Source organism: Rhinatrema bivittatum, chromosome 13 (genome assembly GCF_901001135.1).
Source record: "Rhinatrema bivittatum chromosome 13, aRhiBiv1.1, whole genome shotgun sequence".
Classification (NCBI taxonomy): domain Eukaryota; kingdom Metazoa; phylum Chordata; class Amphibia; order Gymnophiona; family Rhinatrematidae; genus Rhinatrema; species Rhinatrema bivittatum.
Genome location: NC_042627.1, coordinates 19,760,710 through 19,786,578, shown reverse-complemented (window position 1 = coordinate 19,786,578; position 25,869 = coordinate 19,760,710). Strand labels below are relative to the sequence as shown.

The window sequence follows — 25,869 nt, the reverse complement described above, 5'->3', positions numbered from 1 at the left end:
TGGGTTGCTGGGTCTCACTCCAGTGCGTGCAGGTTCAGCGGAGGCCTGAGTAAGCTACATTCCAAATTCAAGCTATGTTCCAAGTCCAGCTCGTGCCCAGATATGCTCGCCTCTCATGATATGCACCTTGGAGCCTCACCCTGAGGTTGTGCCGTGGTCTAAGGGCTCACTCTCTTGAGCAAAGTGACAGCATTCCCGTGCTCACAATAGACAAAGGGGGTGGAATGATTCTCCTATAATGAGACACTACACAGGTTACGACTCTTCAGCTTCAAAAAGAAATGGCTGAGGGGACAGAATAAAAGTTTATAAAATCATGAGTGGAGTAGATCGGGAAAATAAAAAATGTTTATTTATCCTTCCAAATAATACTAAAACATGTCGAAACTCAATGAAGTTAACAGCCAGCAGATTTAAAACAAATCATAGAAAGTACTTTTTCACTCAGTGGAATATGTGATAAAGGTAGCTAGCATGGCAGGTTTAAAAAAGGTTTAGACAAGTTCTTGCAGGAAAAATCCATAAACCATTATTTTCCAGGAAGACTAGAAAAAGATATTGCTATCCCTGGGAATGATTAACAAGAAATAAATCTCCTTTAGGATCTGTTGAGTACTTGCGACCCTGACTGGCCACTTTCAGAGACGGGATGCAGGGTTCAGTAGACCTTGATCTGACCCAGCATGGCATTTTAATTTATTTATTTGATTTATATTCCGCCTATTGCCAGTACTTCTGTTCTAGGCACAGGGCCGGCGGAAGCACTAGGCGAACGAGGCGATCGCCTAGGGCGCTGAGCATTAGGGGGCGCCGAGCCGCTGATGGCCAATGGCCGCCGGTGGACGTCATCCCAATAGCGGCTGAGCGGTGAACTACTGCTATGCTGTGCGCCGGATACACACAGCAAGAAGATCGGCGGGGCCGTGGTGGAGCTCAAGTCACCACGGCCGGAAGAAAACAATCGCGTCTAAACATGCTGGTGCTCCAGCTCCTTCCTGCTCGCGGCGGCCCCGGAAGAAAAATGTTGCCGGAGCCGCGCGGGCAGGAAGGAGGAGGAGCATCAGGAGCTTCTCCTCCTTCCTGCCCGCGCGGCCCCGGAAGAAAAATGTTGCCGGAGCCGCGCGGGCAGGAAGGAGGAGGAGCATCAGCCAATGCAGGAGCTTCTCCTCCTTCCTGCCCGCGCGGCCCCGGAAGAAAAATGTTGCCGGAGCCGCGCGGGCAGGAAAGAGGAGGAGCATCAGCCGCGTACAGAAGAGGAGCAGCGCGGCTGGAGAAGTCCGGGGCCGCTGCAGAGCCCATCCTGCAGCGGCCGTGAAGAGGAGGCCCAGAGGTGAGAGAGAGACTGAGGGTTTGTACAGTGTGTATGTGTGCGTGTATGAGATGAGTTGAGAGACTGTGTGTGGGAGTGAGGACCTGAATGTTTGCAGAGACAGCATGTGAGAGCCTCTGTGTGTGTGTGAGAGAGACAGCATGTGACAGTGAGAGCCTGTGCTTGAGCAAGACAGCATGTGGGAGTGAGAGAGAGCCTGTGTGTGTGAGAGTCAGACAGCATGTGCAAGAGAGAGACTGTGTGTATGAATGATTGTATGAGAGAGAGCATGTGACAATGAGAGCCTGTGCTTGAGCAAGACAGCATGTGGCAGTGAGAGAGAGCCTGTGTGCCAGAGTCAGACAGCATGTGCCAGTGAGAGACTGTGTGTATGAATGATTGTATGAGAGAGAGCATGTGACAATGAGAGCCTGTGCTTGAGCAAGACAGCATGTGGGAGTGAGAGAGAGCCTGTGTGCCAGAGTCAGACAGCATGTGCCAGTGAGAGACTGTGTGTATGAATGATTGTATGAGAGAGAGCATGTGAGAGTGAGTGCCTGTGTATGTGTGTGTGTGAGAGAGAGAGAAAGCATGTGAGAATGAGAACCTGACTGTGTGTTTGAGGGAAGAAGACAGATGGAGAGAAAAGAAATATGTTATAAAAGGAATTGGCAAAAAAATAAGAAAGGGAAGGTGGAAAAAAAAAAAGCCTGTGACCAACTGATTAGAAAACTAAGATCAGACAGCAAATGTAAAAAAAAATAAATTATTTTTTACTGATTGGAACATGTAATCTTTGGGAATGTGCAAGAGTAGCACTTTCTCTATGCAGATCTCACAATGTACCATGAGGCCTGCACAGAGGAGGCAGCAGAATGGGCTTCAGTGCCAATAGTAGCAATCAGCACCTCCGCAATAGCCATACAGCAACAGTGACAGTGGCAGCAGAGGAATGAGAGAGGCTCTGAGGTTGCTGGCAAAAGAAAGAGAGGGGGGTCTCTGCCTTTAGTGTGTGCATGTGTATGAATGGGAGTTTGCCTGGCGGTGTATGTGTGTGAATGCATGGGTGCCTGCCTGAGGGTGTGTCTGTGAATGAGAATGAATGGGTGTCTTCCTGGGGTTTGTATGTGTGAGAATAGATGCCTGCCTGTTTGTGCTGTATGTGTGTGTGTGTGAGAATAAATTGGTGCCTGCCTGGGGGTCTGGGTGTGAGAATGAATGTGTGCATGCCTGGGGGATGGGGAGGGAGTGGTGTGAAAATGAATGGGAGCCCGCCTGGGGGTCAGTGTGAGAATGACTGGGAGCTTGCCTGTGTGTGTGTGTGTGTGTGTTTGTGTGAGAACGATTGGAAGCTTGCCTGGGAGTGTGTGTTTGTGTGTATGTGAGGGAGCCAGTGAGAGCATGAGTGTGTATGAGAAAATCCAGGGGAGTAAGAGTTTGTGGGGGGGGGGGGTTGTGGAGGGGGAGAGAGTGCCTTAGAGCCTGAGTGTGTCAGTGTCTGTGAGAGCGAGAGGTTATGGTTGGGTATAAGAGCATGAATGTGTATGTATGTGACAGTGTATGTGTGAGAGAGAATGGACATGTGAGTATGTGTGAGAGAGAGAGGATAACCTCAATCAAGAGCTCCCATGTATGGACAGCAGGGGCTTTTTAAAATCCTTATTAGTTTTAATTATTGTGTGTTATTTGATATATGTGCTGTTTTGAAATATTTTATTGGTTTTAGGAAATTGTAAAAAATGTATATGATTTTAATTAATAGAAATTCTATTTATCAGTAGTTTTAAAATATTATTTTATTAGTATGGTTTTACTAATATAACTGATGCTTTATGTTTCTTGATTTTATTTGTTTTATGAAGAATGGTGGTTCTGTTTTTCCATTGTTAATACACAGAGTCTGGCTTCTTGGGGTTTCCATTTCAGTTTTTTCTAATTTGTGCTCCTTTATTTTGTATTCTGTATTTGGTGAGGGTCTGTCTCTGCTCTGTGTGTGTGACCATGATGAGAGATTCTGCTAGCATAGGGATCTATAGCAATCGGGTTTGTTTTGTTTCCTCAGTAGGTGGAGTATTGGTATTCTAGGACCCAGTGTAATATTTACCCTTGCTTATTCACAGGTAGGGTTATTGTTGTTTGAGTCCTTGGTGTTATTACTGTTATGTTATGATGGGATTGCAGTATAGATTTTGAGTGTCTTTTTTGTAGTGTTTTGTGTTAGTTCACAATGTGCCTGGCAGTGGAAGCTGTTTGTGCTGCTGTTACTGTGAAGTGACACCAGAATTTGAAAATATCTTTCAGTATGATGAGCTGTAAGGGAAACATCCAAGCTCCATTGTTTGGGGGAATTTCAGTGGATGCACAGAGTTACAGAACTGGAGGTACAGGATTTATATTGACATTCTGTTCCTTCCTATATATTCCTGACTTCACTCTCATAGCCACATAGAATCAGTTGACTGAGGCTATCAACATAATTTTATAGTGTGAAACTGGCCAGCTTTTTAAAATAACGCAGAGGACCCTTTGGACTTTTTTATTAACACTTTTTTTTAATAACCAATTTTAAAGCAGGATCCATGCTATAGAGGTGGGTGAGATGAAGAAATGTCATTTTGGCGCCCCCCCCCCCCAATTCTTCTGTCTGGAGACACCACTGATTTTCTGTGACCTTAAGCATTAGTACAAGAAGGATTAAGGGGGGATGCTGGAGAGGCACACATGCATTGGCCCCCGGGCACCGGAGACCCTTGGTACGCCACTGGGTGCGAGCCATATGGAGCCGCAAGTGGTGGCAAAGAGGAGTGGAGTTTGGCAGGCCGCAAGCAGTGCCCAACCTGCTTGCGACCCAGAAACCCCAGTCAGCGGGCGTGATCGAGAATGAGGTAAGGGTCGGGGCCGAGACCGGGGGGGGGGGGGGGGGGGGGGGGGGCGCAAGGGAGAAGGCTCGCCTAGGGCGCCAAATCCCCTTGCACCGGCCCTGTCTAGGCAGATCACAAAGCTTAAACAAACATAGCAGGACGACAGACAAACAACAAATTAAAACCATAACAAATAAAATATGCTAATACATGCTCTTGATTATGGATCTGCAAAAGCTTCCCATAGCAGGTAACATTTCAACAACTTCCTAAAAGATTTATAGTCCTGCATTTGACTTTGCTCTAACAGAAGACTATTCCACAGATTAGGGTCTGTTTGTGACCACGCAATAAGATTTTTCAAATATACAGGACCATCATCATGCTACCTACAAAATACCACAATAACGATCTTAAATTTTATCTGTTGTTCAATAGGAAGCCAGTGGAGGGTCTTCAGCACTGGGGAAATGGGCAAACAGTGCTGCGGCAGGTAGTAACAACTGTAAAGTCCTAAACTGACAACCTGGCAAACCAAAATACCAAATGTTACAGGAATCCAAAATAGTAAGAACCAAAGCCTTATTAATGGACCCTAAAGTCTCATTTGCCCAGAACATATATAGAGAGAGGCTACTGATCAGACTAAACATTGTTCAGCTTCCTTCTGCAGATCTAGACATGTTACCTGGGGGCAATCACTATTAAAAGCCCTCGAGAAAAACATGTTTTAAGGAATTTCCTAAGCCATAGGTGAACTTTTTTTGCCCTGATCTCTTCTGGCAAAAACCGTTCCACAATATCGGCCCATCGATTCTAAAGATGTGATTTCGAGATTCTGGTATATAAAGGGGTTCTGGGAACCCCCTCTGCACCCCCAGGCATCCCTCCCACACCCCTTGAAACTTAAAATGAAGAAGCCATTCCAACGCTGGGGCCAGGATGCCCCCTTGCTCCCGGCCCGGTCAGCAAGACTTTTCAAAATGGCTTTGACCAGACCTCGCCCAGCCATGTGACTGGGGCAAGGTCCGGGTATCAGACCCAGGCCCGGTGGAGCCAGAACCCCCCCTTTTTTTTTTTTTTAACATTTCACAACTTTGGGGGGGGGGGGGGTGTGGGACGCTTGAACCCCCAAACCCCTTAACACCCAATGAGTTTTATTTGGAAAATGTGAAGGAGGGGTGGGTGGGGGACACGGACCCTATGCTTACACCTTTGGTGAGGGACCAGGGGCTGTGATGTTTTCTGGGGGGAGGGGGCCCACCATCATGGCTTAATGCATAGAGCCACAGACCCCCCCCCCCTCCTGTGATAAAAACATCGTGGCTTAATGCATCTTGGCCTTAATTAGCCAGATAAACTTGCAGAATCTCTCCAGCTTTAAGACCGCGGTTACATTCAGTGGCGCAGCCGGATATCAGCTCAATATGGAGACCCAGATTTCTTTCAGTTTGCCTGCCTACCACTGGTTGTAGGTAGTGAGTTTCAGGAGTTTTGTGCTCTGTAAATATAGATTTATATTTTTTTAAAATAATTTTTAGATAAATGAAGGATTCTAAAAAAAAACAAAACCCCACACTTCTTCTAGCATTAGGTGTGCACTGCCTCTGCTTTCCATCCAGATAAATGATGATGATTTCCAGAATGGTTCTGCAACAGGAAAATGCACACGCTCAGGGGAATTTGCAAAGATTTTCCTAAAGGTCGTGGGCCAGCCAAAGGCTTCTCTCAATATGTCATGAGGAAGATTGACCTTTGTGACAGCCACAAACCTGAATTATCATTCCCGCCGGGGGAAGTTTCATATCATTGCTGAAAATCTAATCCTGTAAACTAAGTCAAGGAAAACGCCACAACATAATGAAGAGAGAGACCGTCTTTCCAACGTGGGGAGCGTGCATAGCTGTCCGGATGTCGAATTGTTGTATGTTGGTGGGGGGAGGAGGGGGGTGGTTTCTGTGCTGTTTAGCTATGAGACTCCAGCTTTCCACGTTCTGCTTTTCTGATGCCCTGGGGAGCATAGCAGATGTGCCTCTGGAGCTTGCGATGCCAAGGCAAGACGGGGCTGGCAGTGCACTGGCGCTGAAGGGATAGCAGGGAAGACAGCTGTGAAAGCAAGAGGTCCGACTCCCTTAGCCAGCATTCACGGAGTAAATCATCTGACCACCTCTGTACAAAGGGTGTGAGCTCTATGGGGGGGGGGGGGGGGGGGGGGGGGAGTGATATATCTAGAGCTGCGTACACCGAGCATGCTATAGAGAGCTTGATTAGTATTACCTTAAGGCAGCATTCAGGCAGGCACTTACACCTACACCTATTCTGTGTCAAGAGACTTCCCTTAATTATGTATAATCTGACAGGCATTTCTATCTCCAATTAAGGGATGGGGGGGCAGGGACAATGAACAACTCAGGCCTCCTTTATGCAGAAAACCTTCTTCCTTCCTCAAAGACCGAATATTACAAGACCATACCTACAGCACAAATGCATGCATCACTGAAACTTTAATGCTAATATATTCCAGCAGATCCTGGTGCGCAGACAGTAAGAGGGAGGCAATCAGGCCCTTGCACTTGACTGCTGAATGATTTTATTTCTTTTGGCAAAAGGGAGGGGCATGGTTGGGGGGGGGGGAGGGGGAAAGGGATATGGTAAAGGGGACAGATATGAACTGTACTACAGCCTTGATCTTTAGCAGTGAAACATTTTTATGCAGGGCGAGGTTACGGAATATATGAGAGAGGTTTTACAGCCCCTCCCCTCCCCCTCATTGCCTTCTGCATAGGAATCAGTGCTAGGATTTCCTGGAACGCAAGTCCCGATAAACTCATTCTAAATTAAAATTTCCATTCCACAACATGAATTCTGTAAACTGCCGCATGCAGGAAAAGTGACAGAAGGCTGGCTAATGCTAGGAGTAATCTGACGCTGGCAGAGCGGGGCTTTCCTCTCATTTTCCAGATTAGAACCCTTCCTTACTCCAGTACGCACGCCGGGTTCTCACCTAGCTCTGCCAATGGAGCCCCCCGGCTCTGAACTACAGCAGCCCTGTTCCAGCACTGACCTCGCCCCTTATCTGCCAACATAGCTTGATCCCTCTTATTCCACCACCCTCTCCCTACCCCATCCTACCGTTCTGCCACTATGTCTCGGTCCTGACTCACAGCAATCCCTGTTGCTTTGGCCTGGAAGCCCCTCCTCATTTATAGCACTACCACAGCGCTTCGGTGCTAACCGGCAGCGACCTTGCTTTTCCAGCCCTGCCCCCACCCCATGCCACGGGGCACCTCAGTCCTGACCTGCAGCACCCCCTGCTATTCCGGTAATGCCCCCACCCTTGCCTCACATCCTGTCCTGTACCATCCTCTGTTATTCCATCCCTGGACCGCTCACACGGTTCTTCCAGTGTTTCTCAGGCCTGATCTGCAGAGCCGTTCCAGTCCTGGTCTCTCGTGCAGTGCCTAGAAGCACCTTCCTTCCCATCCCTACCAGTCACTGTGGTTAGTAGGTACATTTCCTGTGTGGGAAGACCTGCTTTAACAATAACTAGAACAATCAATACAGAACAATGGGCTCTTCCTCTATTGTCTCATGCAGGAGTCCTAATTATTTTCAGACACAATGATAAAGAAAAGCAAAAGGCAACTTGCCAGGTGAAGGGGAGGTGGGGAAGGGCGATAGTGAGGGAGACTCCCGGGTGAGACATTTTCCAGGCAGTACCCACAATGCAGATGGCGCCAGCTTTGTCTGCTGTCACACTTGGCTCAGCAGGGAGGTTTTTTTTTTTTTTTCCGTTAGCATTTTTACCACTGAAGTGCAAATAGGAATTTGAAAAATGATAATGAAGTTTGAAATCCCCCCACTGAGATATAATGAATTGTTAATGACAAGGGCATTTTACCTCTCTGAATGTGAAGCCACACAGTAATTCACACACACACACACACACACACATATTCGGCTGACATATAATGCAGAAAGACCAGCATCCCCTAACCAGGCAAGTTCTGGGTGCACATGCTCACATACATGTGCCCATCATCTTTGCCGGTATTGCAAAAGAATATATGTACACTGTAAAAGCACAATATACTCACATGCACCGAAGCTATGAAATACTGCACTTATAGGCAAGCATACAAACTCACACACACACCATACTTTACTGTGTCTACATACTCTAGTCCACACTCTCCCACACACACACACACACACAATACTTTGCTGTGTCTACATACTCTAGTCCATACACACACAAACACACACACTTTACTGTGGCTACATACTCTAGTCCACACACACACACACACACACACACACACACACGTAGATTTTATAAGAGTACGCCTGCGCGTACTTTTCTTCGCACACCAGGCGCAAACAAAAGTACGCCGGATTTTAATAGATACACGCATGTCTTTTAAAATCCGGGGTGGGCGCGCGCAAGGTTGCGCAAAATCGGCAGCCTGCACGCGCCGAGCCGCGCAGCCTGCCTCCGTTCCCTCCGAGACCACTCCGAAATTGGAGCGGCCTCGGAGGGAACTTTCCTTCCACCTCCCCTGCACCTTCCCCTCCCTTCCCCTAACTAACCTGCCCCCGGCCCTAACTAATTCCCCCCCCCTCTACCTTTATTGCGAAAGTTACGCCTGCCCAAGGCAGGCATAACTTGTGCGTGCCGGGCCAGCTGCCGGCGCGTCATGGTCCGGTCCAGGAGTTGGTCCGGAAGCTGCGGCCATGCCCCCGATGATGCGCCGGCCACGACACGCCCCCGACACGCATCCCGGGGCTTTGCGCATGCCGGCAGCCTATGCAACATAGGCTCGGCGCGCGCAGGGGGAGCTTGGGGCAGGTTTTCGGGGGGGGGGGGGGTATGCGCGTACCTTTTTGAAAATCTGCCCCAAAGCGCACAATCTATAATGTGGAGCTCTTTTTTACACTGCCCCTCCCATGCATTTCCTTCCCATGACCACATCCAACCCAAGAGGAAGGTTCCCCCCTGCCCCCCCCTTCAAGCAAAGCGGCGGTAGCAGAATCGTTGGTGGGGTTTTCAGGTCCCATGGGAGAGAGAAGACGGGACTGGCGGCACAGCAGAGCCATAGCCAGGCAATTTAGCACCTATGGTCGAGTGAAAAAATGCACTCTTGCCCTGTACCCAACATATATATAACATGATAACGAGAGGCCTGCAGGATGTTGGTATGGGAGGAGGTGGAGCCACGGGCCACTCCGTGCAGGCGTCCTGTGCACACACAGGCTTCACACTGGGGTGGAGCAAACTGGACTTATTCTAAGGCATAGATTATTGTTCTCTTATCCCCAACCTAAATTAAGAAAAAAAAAAGATCTCTCTGTCCTATCTAAACTTTATTTCACAAGCCTTACATTACAGAAATACCTAAATTTATATTAATATGGAATTCAGATACACCACCCAACTATGAATTTGTTTTTATTGGTCTGTAAATCATGTACCAGAGCAGAAATACAATTATACCTTGACAGGTGAAGCACAATGTACATAATATACAAATTCTGGTATCATCTCAGTAATAGCAACACGAACTCTCCACTACCATGAACATTGGTAGATTTCACCTCTCCTTTTCTTTCTCTCCAGTTCTCCCTGTCTCTGCTATTCACATCTCCAATTCTATCCTTCATTTCCCTCCTCTCAGCCTTCCATCTCCTCCTTACTGATCTCTAGCTGACTCCCTTGTCCTTACCATTTTCACCTGCTCTCCCCAGCCCTTCCCCTCGCTCTCTAAACCCCTCCCCAGTCCTCCCATTCCATCTCTGTTCTCACTCCTTCCCCAGCTTCCTGTTTATCTCTCTGTCTTTCACCTATTACTGTCCCCCCATTTCCATGCTCTCATCTACTTTCTTCTGTCTTTCATCTCCCCACCTGCTTAGACTCCTTCCCTGTTTCTCACCCTCTCCCCTGGCTCTAGTTCTGTCTCTTATCCCCTACCCAGCTTCTCATTCCTCCTCTCTTTCACTCCCTTTTCAACCCCCACTTCCATTTTCTCTCACCCCATCCCTTTCCATTGCTCACCCCCTCAAATCACCTCTTGCCCATTCCTCAATCCCCATCTCCCACCCATCTAACACACTCTAGCTGCATATCTCATCCCCTGCTGACACTTAACTGCTTTCTGTCCCACATATCCTCACTCAATCACAGTCTCACACCCTGCAGACTCAGACACCAGTTCTACCAACCCAGCTCACCCCAATCCACGAGCCACTGCTGACCTCCCTACATTCCCACTATAAACCATCTCCAATCCAGATTCTCTCCCTCAATGCCCCAAGTGCTGCTCCCCCCCCACTAAATCCCCCAGTACTCACTCACCCACCAATGCTTCAGTTGCCACTCTTTCCACTTCCAGTCACCACTCACCGCTTATCCCGATGACTGTTGCTCTCATCACAAATCCATTCACTCAAATCCATACCCCAGGTGCTGCACTTCCCCCTCCTAATTCCCTGTTCCCACTCTTTCTCCTACTGCCCCAGGTGTTGCTCCTCTCTCTCTCCAAACCCCCAGTCTCTGCTCTTCCCCAAATGCTCTAGGTGCCACCTCAATCTCTCTCTCTCTCCCTCCAGCACAGCCCAAGTTGGAAGAAGAGTGGAGCTAGCGTCTTTCCCTTTCTTCCATATAGTGCATCTTAGATTTCTATGGAGCTCCACATGGTGCAAATGGTATCTAACACTCTCAACCACATGGGAGGAAAGGAAAAGCACCAGATCCATTCTTCTTCTGCATTGTGCTAGGTCTTGGGGAGGAGAGAGCACCAGCAACTGACTCTCATTTTTGGCTCTGGCGATGGCTGCAGATTCTTTAGCTCTGCATTAGCTGGATTAGGGGGATGGGACGGCAGCAGATCATTTTGTTTTTGGTCCTATGGGTAGCATCAGAGTTGGGGTTGAGGCAGCATGATGATACCTACAGAGTCACTGGTGCTTCCCTCTCTTCTTCTGCCTTCCCCTCAGCTCAACAATTTCTGAACCCCTGAGGTGGCACAGTGTTATAGTGCCCTTAGGGCAGTGATGCCTATGGCCATGGCTGGACTGGCCATTGACTAGCTATGGATCTGACTGGTGGGGAGGCCAGACCCTACCAATGGGAGAAGACGAGATGGGACCAGCAGCACAAAATGCAACCGCGCTGGCAGGAAAGCCAGACCCTGTTAGTGGGAGAAGATAATGCCAGGGGAAGATCAAGAAGATCCTGAGATAGGAGTAAGTGAGGGGGTTAAGAGTGGAGGGCCGGGGTTGAGAGACAGAAGGGAAAAGACGGGAGGGGAGTGAATTAGAGGGGAAAAAGGGGAGAAGAGGGGAAATGAAGGGAAAGGAGCAAGGGGAAGAAGGGAGGAATGAGAGGGAAAAGGTAGTGAGTGAAGAGATGGGAAAGGAAGGGAAGGGTGTGAATGAGAGGAGTGAACACAAGGGAAGAGAAGTGAGAGGAGAAGGGATGGGGTTGAGAAAAGGAAAAAGAGGGAGTGAATGAGATGGGCGAGTGGGGAGTGGACAGCGCTTCACTTGAAAAGTTCGAGGATCCCCTGGAGCACGGGATAAATGCACAGAAACCGCACCCGTCTGCGGCGGCGAGTACATCAAACTGCAAAGCTTCCCCACTGGGGCCCGTGATTAGTCTGGGTGGAGCCAAGGGTGTGAGAGCTGTAACTGTTTACAATTATTATATTTACCACCACCCACAACCCACCTAAAAAGCAGAGACCGACACAGAACCTTATCAGAGGGAGTGGGACTGTCAGAGGGCTGGGGTGGGTTTGGGGAGCTTTGCAACGCTAGGTCCGGGTGCAGCTCTGGCTCAGGTCAGTGATGACCAACAGCTCTTACCACCTGAAAGTCCTTTGGTAGTCTCAGTCCGAACGAGCCTATGACTGCATCACTAAATCCACCATCACAATTTGGCAGTAGATGGGAGAACAGTCTCAGCGGAGGCCTGTCCAGAGCTAGGCTGAGGCGCGTTGGCAGGGCGCTGTGGGGAAAAGCTTGCCCTGCTCTGTCTGTTCTCTCTGGATTAATGCAGGACTTTGGTTTACCGTGCTGTCAGCCTGGCACTTTCCAGAATTCATTATGAATCTGTAATTTAAAAAAGAAGCAGGTCTATTCACAAGCCTTTTCAAGTGCTGAAATGGCTTTTTCAAAAAAAGAAAGTGAATCTGTCTGAACCTTTTTGACATTTTCATAAGAACAGGTCATGAGATTTTGAGGTTATACCTGCAATAGCAACATAACGTGTGAGGAAGTGATATTTAATGACAAAAGGAAAATATCTGTTACATATGTGACTTCTAGTCGAGATGAATAGTCCTTTAGCATGTTTCTACAGCTGTTGAATAAGAGACGTCCTCCTCAAATACAGCCTAGAGGAACCTGTAGCTAACAATTCAATATGCTAGATATAGTTGCCTTATTCAAACTTATTGCTAACTCGTTTTTCTTATTTTTTTTCTAGAGAGGGGAAAGAATCAGAGCCAGTCTATACTGAATACCGAGCTATGGCAGCATAAGCAGGTATTTTCCCCCTTTTATAACCTATCTTTTCCTGTCTCGCACAGCTACCACAGTGATAATCTGCACTCGGAGCCTCAAAGCACAGCTGCCTCTGAATTCCTGTACCTTTGAACCCTTAGTCTGGCCACAAGGCATTGCCGTTGTTTGATGGCTGAGCCTTCAACTTGCCATCACACAAGGGTTATGAATAATGTCTCTGTAGCCTCTCCAGCCAGGGCCAGCCGGAGGAGCAAAACTGAGCTTGAAAACTGAAGCCAAGATTCCCACCTGGCAGCCTACAGCATACAGAGAGGCAAAATCTCCACAATAGTTCGAAGAGAGAGCAAATAGTGATGGGAATATTAGGTAAATAGTCAACCAAAGACCAACTGGTGGTAATAGTTCATATGAATAAATAACACAAAATATCAATAGAACAAAATTAATAAATACACTTTAAAATATCTAATAGCAACAAACTGTAATGTAATGTGCTCACAAAAGTACAGGAAACAGCCAAGTTTCAGCAGAACTGCCTGCTTTAGAGCTAATTGTTGCCATTCATGTACATACAATGATGAAATATAAGAGAGAGAGAGAGAGAGAAGGAGACTAGCCATAATGCCCTTACGCTAGGTAGGTATTTATATCTCTATGGGAGGCCCACCTAATAACTCGAGGTGAGGTTTAGGTACTAGTGTAGGGGTTAGGGGCCACTTTGACATTCAAAGTGAGACATACGAACAGAACAGTGCTCTCTTGTGAAGATTTGATGAACTTCGGAGTGAAGAAACTCACCCAAAGATGAGATTTGTGCAATGTGCTCTCAACCTAGTTTGATGGCCTGGGTAACAAAGTGGCCCCTGACCCCTACACTAATACATAAACCTCACCTCGAGTTACTAGGTGGGCCTCCCATAGAGACGGTAAAGCTGTGCAATACAGCTTCACAAAACTGTGAGCCCAGCTTACTTGGCCAAAATTCCCACCCCAATATCCGCCCTTTTTCTCATTTGCATCACACCACACGTTATAGTGCTTTTGCATGCATTAATGGCATTTTTTGCATGCGAAAATGCTTTAACGCATGCAAAAACGCCAAATAGCACTTTGATACAAATGACCCCCTTAGCCGGAAATGTGCAATATTTGGCTAAGTTACTGGGCCATTCATCAAAATGCGTTAGGGCATTATTGCAGGCGTTAGGGCCCTAATGCCCGCGATAAGGCCATAATGCATACATTATTTTTCGCATGGTGAGATGCGTATGCAAATTTTGAAAATTTAGTCAAAGGGGAGGAATCTGGGCAGGGTTTATGAAAATGTGGGGTGTCTAATGTTGTGTGTGATAACATAATGCACATAAGCTGTGTGACATGCCCAAACTGGAAGTTGTGACATTTAACACAAATCCTGTTTTGGGCAGGAGAGGAAGAGGGAAAGGGAGTGGAGTAGAGAGAGAGAGAGACTGGAGTGGTACAAATAATTTTCATCTATTTATACCACTGTAGGAGGGTGAATAAGTAACTCAGGGTGAGATTTTGGTAGTGGTCTAGGGTTTTGGGGCCAGTTTTACATGCACAGTACACATCATTGAAGCTCTTGCCCTAGCTTGATAACAACTAGGTAGAAAGTGCATTAGGGTGAGAGTACATTGTACAAATCTCATCTTTGAGTCCCTGTCCTCACTCCAAATCACATCAAATCTTCACTGATGTGTACCTTCTATTTGTACCTCTGACTGTGCATGTAAAACTGCCCCCCAAACCCTAGATCACCACCAAAACCTCACCTCAAGTTATTAGTTCACCCTCCAACAGTGGTATAAATAGTTGACTAATAAATGAGCCTTATAAAGAGTCTGTCTCTCTCACTCTCTGTCCCTCCATGAAGCACATGTTGAGGTAACTCAAAAATTACCCTAACCACCAGCCTTTATTTATTTATTTTTTTTATCGTGGGTACTATTCAGGCAAAATTTATAGCAAAATGATGAATCTAGGCCTATGCCGGATAACTCGACTCCTCTCCAGAACATTCCAGTAATGCCCCCCTTTTATCTGGCTAAATTATAGCAGGATACGTGGTCATTTGGCTATAATGTAGCCGGAGAAGTGGCTGAATATGCCAACTGTGCCATTTAGACAGATAACTTGAGTTATATATATAGATATGTCCTTAGTTGTCCTATTTGACTGTTGGACAGTACAGGCATAGATAGGAAGTGAATTCTGTTTGCAGATGGTTCTTCAGTCCCAACACAACCTTTGCAGTGAGGCAGCCAGTGAGATGCTCATCTGCTGAAGAGTTTCAGATTTTATTGCTGATCCCAGCAAGCAAATAGGACAGTAAGAACAGATCTATTTCTTGGCACCATGAGAGGATAAGCAAATCTGTGAGCTTTGTTTGCATTGAAATCCCCTCTGGGACAGTGAATTTCAGATCTTAATTGCGACGTCTGTTTATGTAAACATTTGTTCATGCATTTGAATTATTATTTACCTTTTATTGGTCTCTTTTAGTATTTTACATAAGAATTAACCCTAACCCAAGCAATACTGCTGCGACATGGCCCGGTAAGGTTTTCATTCTTAATGATTTAATATTTCATTGTTTTTTTTTTGGAATCGTGTTCTTTAGTTTAATGAGCATTGTAACATATTACAATAAATTTGCCTCTTTTATATATATATTTTTTAATGTGTCTGCTATTACATTTTGCCTTATAGATATTTTGTGTGCTATCCTTATCTATTTCACTGACTTCTGTGTGATTGATACCAGTGAGTGTGGAGGGAAGAGGTGTGTGGAGGTCTGCTTTCCCCCCTGCTGCTGTCAGAGGAAGTCAGAGTTAATGACAAATTTCGCCACCATAAATCTTTCTCGGCTCCTGTTCTTCTTCCTGCTCCAGCTACCATATCGATTTTTTTTAATCATCCTAGAATGGGGCCAGATTAATATTAATGTAATATCACTTTTTATTCCTCCTGGCTGGGCTCTGTAACCTTGAGCCAGCTGTGAGAACTCCCAGCTGCTCTGCCGTGGCTGGCAGTGCCATGTTCTGCAAGGCACTCTGCACAGTGCCAGGCCCAAAGCAGCTGAGCACTGCGACGAATACCATGAAATCTTCCTGTTTCTTCTACTTTTGAAACAAAGGGGGGGGGGGGGGGGGCGCAGGTTGGGGAAAAACTTAAACTTCTAAAAAAAAAAAAAAAAAAGTTCACAAGAGCTTCTTGAGGATGTGTGTACAGAAGCCAAAAGGTTATTGTCACAGCCTGGGGCTTCAGGTGAAGGAATCAGGTCTGACTTGGTTCCACAAGCGAAATAAACGAATGAATGGTTCACCTTGTACAATAATACACAGTAGCAGCTTGCTCATGTCACTGAAGGATATACACATTGGGGTGGATTTTTTAAAAGGGTTACGCGTGTAACCCTTTAAAAACCCCTCCTGCGCCTATGCAAAATAGGCTCGGCGACGCGCAAAAGCCCCGGGACGCGCATATGTCCCGGGGCTTGAAAAAATGGGCGGGGCGTGGGAGGGGTGGGGCATGGGCAGGGCCAGAGGCCTCGCCAGTGCCGCTGGGCCCAGGGATTGCGTGCCGGCAGTCGGCCGGCGCGCGCAACGTACGCCTGCCCAGAGGCAGGCGTAAATAATAAAACAAAGGTAGGGGGGGCGGGATTTAGGTAGGGCTGGGGGTGGGTTAGATAGGGGAAGGGAGGGGAAGGTGCCAGGGGGCGAAAGGAAAGTTCCCTCCGAGGCCGCTCCGAAATGGGAGCGGCCTCGGAGGGAACGGGGAAAGCCACCGGGGCTCTCCTAGGGCTCGGCGCGCGCAAGGTGCGTAGATTTGTACGCGCCGGGTTCTTAAAATCCGGCCCATTGTGGGGCATTTTCAAAGAGTTGAGCCTTTAACATTGGTAAAAATAGTGTTAACTCCTCTGCAGTCTGCTACGTCTGAGTAAGGAGTTTATAGCCACCTGAAAGTGTGCATGCATTTTTGGCTGTGGGGAAGGCGGCATCCTGGGTGGGAATGTTTTAAAGCCATAATTGCAAAATATGCACGCAGTTACCTTGTCTTTGAATATTGGCTTGTTTTGTATGGATTGAAAAGTAAGCGCTTTTCCAAAGGCACCCTCTGGAAAATGCACCCAGATATATACATAATGTGAGATTAATGGTATATTTATTAGTGGTTACTGAAGTAAGAATGAATGACCTTGGATGCTTCCTGCTAGGGTAGACGCAAGTAGTTTCTATGACATTTATGCTTTGGTAGTGTTAGAATCTTCTTATAAAAAGTAGACAAACCATACATACAGGATGTGATTTTCAAAGAATTACATGCGTAAAAATTAGCATATATGCGCGTAAGTAGCATGTAATCTCAAATTAATAAAACTTGAAAGTACACACGTACTTTACGTTCCACACGCACATATACATGCGTGAAATAAGGACAAGTTTAGGGGCGTTCTGGAGCGGGTCCAATAGTTACAAGTGTAAGCTGCCATTTTAAAAGACACTTACACATATATACATTTGGCAATTACTTGCGTAATTTTATACCTGATAATTATTATCTTGCGTAATTTAGATCAGACTGGTTTATAATGTAGTATTGGCAGGTGGGAGGGCTGAGTGAACTGGGGGGGGGGGGGGGGGGGGGAGATCAGAGTGAAGAACCAGGAGGGTCTCGATGTCCTGGAGAAGGACTGGGTGAATGGGTGGAGTAACTGGTAAAACTGGTTAATTTCAAATATGTGTGCATGCTATAAAATATGCCGACTCGCACACGTAAATCGGGTTTTAAGTAAGTCCTACTTTACTTTAACGAGTAAAACAGGTAGGAAAAGTATGTGCTTTCAGTGCATTGCACGGATTCATGCGTCAGCATACATGTGCACTTATGTTCCGTGCTAATGATCCGCACATTTTTTTTTTTTAATATGAGAGGGTTATAAAATGCTATCGAAGATCTAGGCGTGGCCATCTACGCGTGTATGTGCCATCGCGTGTAGTTGTTTGAAAGTTATCCTCACAGTTTTAAAATTAGGTTTTCCAATAGCAATACTGTCCTTACTGTTTGTGCCTGTGTGTGTGTGTGTATAGAGTGGGGCCGCCTCCTCAGCTCTGATTTGGGCTCATTGAAGCCCTTGCCTGGCTACTAACTGCTGAGGAAATGCAAATGTATTGACTATTGTTGCTTAGGCAAGGCATGCTTATCTTAAGTTGTGTTTTTTCTCTTATCAGCACACAAATAGGAAGAACACTGCCAGTTGAGCACATCGATGCAGTGCCAGTGCTGTGCTAGAAATCAATACTTTAATATCAACAGAAGCCGTCTGACAGGATGGAGGCATCATTAGAAATTACAGCTAGCCGGGAAGCTAGTTGGCATGAGGATCGCTTGGTAATTCGTATGCATGTTAATTTGTTTGAAACAAAGCAGGACATTTTAACATTTCCTGTCCCCTTTCAATTTGTTTTTAAAATGAAACAAATGAAAAACGAGCAACATTTTGTTCATTTTTGTTTATTTTGTTTTAATTTTCACCACTGCCGACAAAACATCCCTCCTGCTCCTAAATCCTTTTACCGGGTTGTTGTTTTTGTACATGAGGGCAGGAGCTCCAATCCTACCGGTGGCATGCTCAGACATAGTGCTGGTGCCGGTGTTAATTTATTCTGCACAAAATGGTGTCAGTTAGGCCAGACCCAGGCTGGGCTCAGTTTTTTTATAAACAATGGCACCAGCCTCAGTCTACCGGCGCCATTTCTAAGCATGCCACTAGCAGGGCAGGAGTGAGCGGAGATTGCACCTGCACCGAGAAGGAAAAGAAGCATATGACACAAGAGTTTGGGGGAGAGGGTATTTGGGATCAGAGGGCACATAGTTTGGAGTGAGGTAGCATCAAAGGATATTGTTAAAAAGGGGGAATTAAAGTATACTTATAGAGGGGATGTGGGAAAAGCAGAGGGAGTTCTGGTGGATTTAAATAAAAAAAAACCAGCCAAATATAAATAGTTCCGAATTACATGAACATAAGAATTTAACATAAGTACCTAAGAATTGCCATGCAGGTTCAGACCAAGGTCCATCGAGCCCGGCATCCTGTCTCCAGCAGTGGCCAATTCAGGTCGCAAAGACCTGGCAGATCCCATAAAGCAAATCTTAATTCCTGCTATTCACTCTTAGGGCTAGCCAGTGGCGTAGCCAGAATTGATTTTTTGGGTGGGCACAAGGTTAACATGGGTGGGCTGTAGGCATGCAGGTCTACTAGTTGTTTTTTTACTGATAAATAATGCCAAATTATGCAGCATAGCATTCACATCTGCGCCTAAGTATGAGGTTTACTTAATGATACAAACATCATTCACGGTGATTTGTGGTACTTTAGCCTTCTTATTATTACGATTTTATACACGGCTCCTACCTGTCCATAAATTTTGAGAGAGCGGTTGTGTTGCTTATATTTAAATTGCTAACATCTCAAAATATAGATATATATTTTTACCTTTCTTGTCTGATCTTTGTATTTTTCTAATCAGTTGGTCCTGGTCTCTTTTTCCCATTTTTTCCCTTATAGCTCATTAAAGGTGGGGGTGGAAGGGAAATAGAACCAAGAGCTAAGAGAAACAGATAAGTATGAGAGAAAATATGTGTGAAGCTTGCTGGGCAGACTGGATGGGCCGTTTGGTCTTCTTCTGCCGTCATTTCTATGTTTCTATGTTTCTATGTTTCCTAATTCCTTTTCAGTGTCTTTCTTCTATTACTGTCTTCTTCCCTTCCACACACACACACACACATACACGCTTTCTCTCACAGACTCCCTCTCACACACTCAAGCTGTCACTCTCATATGCTCTCCCCCCCCCCCACCCCCCTACAAGCTCACATTCAAGTTCTCACTTTCTCACCCCTCCCCAGGCTTATATTCTTATGCACACACAGACGCACATCCAGGCACCCATTCTCACCCACACACATAAACCCAGACTCCCATTCTCACCCACAAACCCATGCTCCCAGTCTCACCCACACATATTCAAGCTCCCATTCTCATCCATACATATACACATTTAAGGTACTATTCTCACCCACACATACACACATTCAAGCACCCATTCTTATCCACATATTCAAGCTTCCATTCTCACCCACCCACACAAACCCAGGCTCTCATTCTCACCCATATATACACACATTCAAGCTCCCATTCTCACCCACCCACAAACCCAGGCTCCCATTCTCAACCACACATACACACATTCGAGCTCCCATTCACCCACATATTCAAGCTTCCATTCTCACCCACATACACACCCAGGCTCCAGTTTTCACCCACACACACTCCCATTCTCATCCACACATACACATTCAAGCACATGCACAGCTTCCGCTTTCTCCCCCAGAGCAGGAAGATCAGCTGCCTCTCCTGCTGCCACCGGCCTCCTGCTATCTTCTTTGGGCGTCGGGCCGTACTGCTCGCCGAACTTCCTGTCGGGGGGGGGGGGGAGCGGAAGCGCAGCGCACAACGTCCGCTTCCTCCCTCCCCCCCCCAAGCAGGAAGATCGGCGGACCATACGGCCCGACGCCCGAAGAAGATAGGAGGAGGCCGGTGGCAGCAGGAGAGGCAGCTGATCTTCCTGCTCTGGGGGAGAAAGCGGAAGCTGTGCGCAGCGCTTCCGCTCCCCCAAACAGGAAGTTCGGCGGGCCGTTTGGTCCGAAGATAGCAGGAGAACGGGTGGCAGCAGGAGAGGCAGCTGATCTTCCTGCATTGGGGGGAGGAAGCGGAAGCTGCGCGCGGCGCTTCCGCCCCCCCCGAACAGGAAGACCGGTTGGCCATACGGCCGCAGCAGCGCTTCCCCACGTGTGCCGTGATGGCGCGCGAGGCGTGGGTTCTCTTGTTCGCTGTCGCGGGGATGGGATCCCGCGACAGCCTTGCAGTTCCGGTGCCAGTTGGGTGGGCCTGGGTCTAAGTTGGGTGGGCACCTGCCCACCCAGGCCCACCCGTGGCTACGCCACTGGGTCTAGCAATAACTTTCTTTAGTTTACCTGGCTTATGTGTTATGAACTTTTGCTCCATGAACTTGTCCATCCTTGCCTAGATCAGCTCCTATGCCAACAGATTCCACGGCTTGAAGGTGCACTGAGTGAAAAAAGTACTTTGTATGATTTGTGTTTTGAATTTGCTGGTTGTCAGTCTCATGGATTGTTCCCTTGTTTTAGCATTATTTGAAAGGGTAAATAACCATCCTTTATTTACCTGTTCCACCCCAGTCATGATTTTATAAACTTCTATTACGTCCCTTCTCAGCCATCTCTTTTTTAAGCTGAGGACTCCTAGCCTGCATAGCTTCTCATCATAGGAAAGATATTCTATCCCTTTATCATTTTTGTCACCCTCTTCTGCGCTTTTTCTAGTTCTGCCATGACTTTCTTGAGATGGGGCAACCAAAACTGCACACAATAAGCAAGGTACAGGCGCACCAAGGCTCGATACAAAGGCAGTATGATATTTTCCGTTTTATTCTCCATTCCTTTTTGGATCCTTTTTGATCTTCTATTTGTTTTTATGACCGCCGACGTGCACTGAGCTGAGGATTTCAGTGTATTGTCCACGAGCTCTCTAAGGTCCTTTTCTTGGGTGGTGACTCCCAATATATAACCCAGCATCGTGTACCTGAAGTTGGGATTATTTTTCTCTATGTGCATCACTTTGCAATTTTCCACATTAAATGTTATCTGCCATTCAGCTGCCCAGTCTCAAAGTCTCTCAAGGTCTTTCTGCAGTCCCTTGTAATCTGCTGCCTTTTTAACACATTTCAATCATTTTGTGTCATCTGCAAATGTGATCGCCTCACTTGTTGTTCCCTTTTGTAGATTATTTATGAATATGTTAAACAGCTCAGTCCCAGTACCGATCTCTATGGTACGCCACTAACAATCTTTCTTCATTTGGAAATCTGCCCATTTAGTCCTACTCTCTGTTTCCAGCTTTTTAACCATTTACTAATCCATAACAGAAAACTGCCTCCTATCCCATGACTTTGTAATTTCCTGAGGAATCTCTCATGGGAGACCTTGTCAAATGCCTTCTGAAGATCAAAATATATTATATCAACTGTCTCGCCATTATCTTCATGTTTATTTACAGCTTCAAAAAATTCTAGAAGTCTGGTAAGATGAGATGTCCCTTGCTAAAACCATGTTGACTTTTTCCCATTAAGCCATGTCTATTTATATGGCCAATATATATATATATATATATATATATATATATATATTTTTTTTTTTTTTTACAAATGGCTTCCACCATTCTACCTAGCATTGATGTCAGGCTCACTGATCTATAGTTTCCAAAATCTCCCAGGAGCCCTTTAAAAAAATCAGCATCACATTGGCCACTTCAAGAATCATGGCTGTTTTAAATAAAAGGTTACAGTATACTAGTAAAGGGTTAGCAACTCTAGGGTGGATGCCATCTGGTCCCGGTGGTTTGTTACTCTTTAGTTTGTCAAGATGATCTATTACAGATATTTATTTTAGTTGCTCAGAATTTCCACCATTAAAGAATGTTTTAGGTGTGGCTATAGTTCCAACATCCTTCTCCGTAAAGACTGAGGCAAATAATTAATTCAGTTTTTCTACTAATGCCTTGTCCTCTCTCAGCATTTGTTTTGCCCTTTGTTCATCTGGTGGCCCAAATGTTTCCCTCATAGGCTTTTTGCTTCGAATATACTTGAAATGTTTTTTTTAATTACTTTTTGCCTCACTGGCAAAGTCTGTTTTGGCCTGTCTAACTACTGTTTTACATCTAACTTGCCTGTACTTATGCTCTTGTCTATTTTCATCATTTGGGTCTGCTTTCCATTTTTTAAACCGTCCCTTTTACCTCACCATTAAACAATGCTGGCAGTCGTTTAAGCTTCCTTCACCATTTTTTAATGCATGGAATACATTTTATCTGGGCTTCCAAAATGGTATTTTTAAACAATGTCCACACCTCAATCACACTTTTAACCCTTGCAGCTGCTCCTTTTAGTTTTCTCATTCTATCATAGTCTCCCTTTTAAAGTTATATGCCACTATAGTCGTTTTATTTAATGTCCTCCTTCCAATGATTATGTCAAATTAGATTGCATTATGATTGCTACTGGCATACCACTAGGGAGGGTTTTTTTTTGTTGGTAGTAGCAAAATGTTAAACATACAAAAATGAATGAAATTGTGTTCATTTTATTTTTGTTTCATTTTAAATATGAATTGAAAGGAAACAGGAAATTTTGTTAAAATTTCCCATTTAGTTTCAAATGAATGCACATTCCTAAATCAAACGATAGTAATTAGTCAGAAACTAGTAGAAAACAAAATTGGGAATATATCATCATCTATGTATCAATCTATGGGGCAATCACAATTTTAATATTATATGCAGTAATGGTCACCACATAGCAGTACTAGAAAAAGTGCAGAGAAGGAAACACAAATGATTACAGAGATGGAATGGCTTAGGCTAAACAGGCTAGGGCTCTTCAGCGTAGAGATGAAATGACTGAGAAGGGATATGCTAGAGGTTTATAGAATCATAAGTGGTATGGAATAGGTTAATAGGAGTTATTTACTCTTTCAAATAGTACTAGGACTAGGGGATATGCCATGAAATTAACTGGTAGCAGAGTTAAAACTCATCTAAGAATGTATTTTTTTTTCAGTCAACACACAATTGAGTTATGAAATATATTACTAGAAGATGGGGTCAAGTCTAGTACTATAGCTGAGTTTTAAAAAATGTGTGTGTGTACGAGTTTCTTGAGGACAGATTAGTTAATTATTATCCAGGAAAACTTAGGGATCATAATATGTAATGGAACTTCCAGGCAGCACAGCTGGCCACCGGTGGAGACAGGATGCTGAGCTGGATGGGCCATTGGTTTGACCCAGCCTGGCACTTCATATGGCAGAGCTCAATGAGAGTTTTGTGCTAGAATAGCAGAGGGGTGCTACAAATCAGGATAAGGGTGTGTTGACACAACTGTGTGGGGTGTCTGTGATTAAATAGTCACGTATTAATCTGCAGATGAAAAAGGCATCGGGTGTTAGCAAATTGAAAGGAACAATCACAGTTCTGAGAGATTCGCAGCAATGAGCAAACATTTTTGCTATGTGCAAGGGTTTTAAAAATGGAGACAAGTCCTCACCTTCTCTTGGTACTGCCGCCTGGAGGAATCCAGGGACTGGATAAGCGCAGTGGCATGGCCAATGAACATGGCATAGCAAGTGGCACCCACAATCATGCTCAGCATGGTAAGCCAGACGTCTGACATGCCAACAGGGGCTTGCTGCCCATATCCAATACACAGCATGTGGCTCATTGCTTTAAACAGTGCATAGGAATACTGCTTTCCCCAGGAGTCATTCTGCAAACACAGAGAGAGAGAGAGAGAGAGAGAGATTGCACCCATGACAAAGAAGAGATCTAACTATGAGTTTTCCCACCCCTCCCTTATTAAGGTGGGTGAGCAAGTCCACCATTGATCTTGTGAGACAGTGATTGTCTGTGGTTAAATAGACATATACAGAATTCCTGTGAAGTTCCCATGAGTAATAGGGATGAGCTGTTTTAATACAAAAGGGAAAACACAATTAAATATCTTGTTCCATTTTGTGTCATTTCCAATCCAAAACAACACAAAACGTCATTGAGTTTGTCCTGTTTTATTGCAGCCTAGCCCTACAATTCCCCCGACATTCTAAGAAAGCTCCATCTCATCCAGCCAATAACACCGCCCACCTGCCCATGCAAGCCCCCCCACCCCACTGGACTCCCTTATCCTTACTATCATTTGAGTCTGGGTCCTAATGGCACCAAAGTGATTCCCAGTTGCTCCTGCCCTGCCAGCACTGTATTCAAAACTGGTACTTGCCAGCAGGTCTGTAATTCAGAATAGTGGTCACAGACTTTGATGATGGTAAGGATGTGTGGGATTGGGAGGGGGGAACGGCATGCGAGGAGCAGCCTATGCACCTCTGGGGAAAACCAGGCAGGATAACTTGTGTTCTGAGTTTTTCTCTTGAGGAATTGGGGCACTCTCTCAATTTGCTGATGTTGTTTTAATCCAGCAAAGCATGTGGAGAAAGCCCAGACCCACGCAAATATCAGTCTGGAAATTTAAAAAAAGGTGTGGCGGCGTGATAATGAGTTTGCTTCAAAATCCATTGAAAAAAACACAGACTGAATGCAAAATTCTGATTGCTTAAACATTCAAAATGGACTATTTCATAAATCGTTGGAAAAAAAACAGTGCTTTAAGGTGGTTAATAATACAGCTGTGTTCCCCTGACACACACATGTTTCGCAAATGAGCTGCTTCTGGAGAGACAATATATTGTATATGCCAGCAATAGAACAAACTATAAAGATCTGTATACAGCTTAATTCATCCATTTTGGATGTTTGAACGATCGGAACTTTGCATTCAGTCTGTGTTTTTTTTCACTCGGAAGCATATTCATTATCACACCGCCACACTCTATTTCTGGTTGTTGCTTTAATGACATCAACAACATGAAACATTAGAACAGTGACACAGGAAAAAACAACGGACCCTCCCCCCCTCCACCCCCCCGTTTCCCCAACTAAATGAAAATAAAAACAAGACAAAAAACTTTCGCCATACATAACCCTAATAAGTAATTCTGGTTTTCTTTCTTAGAAAAACATGGTACATATGGCAAACCAGGAAAACAAACATAAAACAGCTAAGGTAAGAACCCTTATCTCAGTCTCTGGACAGGAACAGAGTACAATGTGCCACTGTGGTCAACGAATCAGATTACTTTATTTTCAGTGCACGTTTTCCATATTTTGAGTTTTGATGACATTTCTTTTTCCCTAGTAGTAAAAGGCACCGCTGCTTTAAGCTGAACAATTGCACAGAGTAGCTGTGCTGTGCAAGGGCCAGTGCTGTAAGTTCTAATAATTTTATTCATGACCTCCGTTTATCATAATTTTATTATGCTTTATGCTCTATTGTTTTAGTACTATGACATTTTATGTTTTGTGCTGTAATTTTCTTGTTTCTTTGTGATTTTATATTATCTATTTTAAATTCAGTTTAAGATGTTTTGAATTTAATTTTGTTCTCTATACATCACTGATTTACATGTGTA

The 25,869-nt window shown here is 45.4% G+C and overlaps 1 protein-coding gene across 3 annotated transcripts in view; it reads right to left on the bottom strand.

Annotated features, from left to right (window-relative positions):
* HCN4 (hyperpolarization activated cyclic nucleotide gated potassium channel 4) overlaps positions 1 to 25,869 on the bottom strand; it is a 337,366-nt gene that overhangs the window by 73,369 nt on the left and 238,128 nt on the right. For all 3 annotated transcript variants that reach the window (XM_029575658.1, XM_029575659.1, XM_029575660.1), the window contains exon 4: positions 23,898 to 24,116. In XM_029575658.1, coding sequence (XP_029431518.1) covers positions 23,898 to 24,116 — 219 coding nt within the window. The remainder of the gene's footprint in view (positions 1 to 23,897; positions 24,117 to 25,869) is intronic.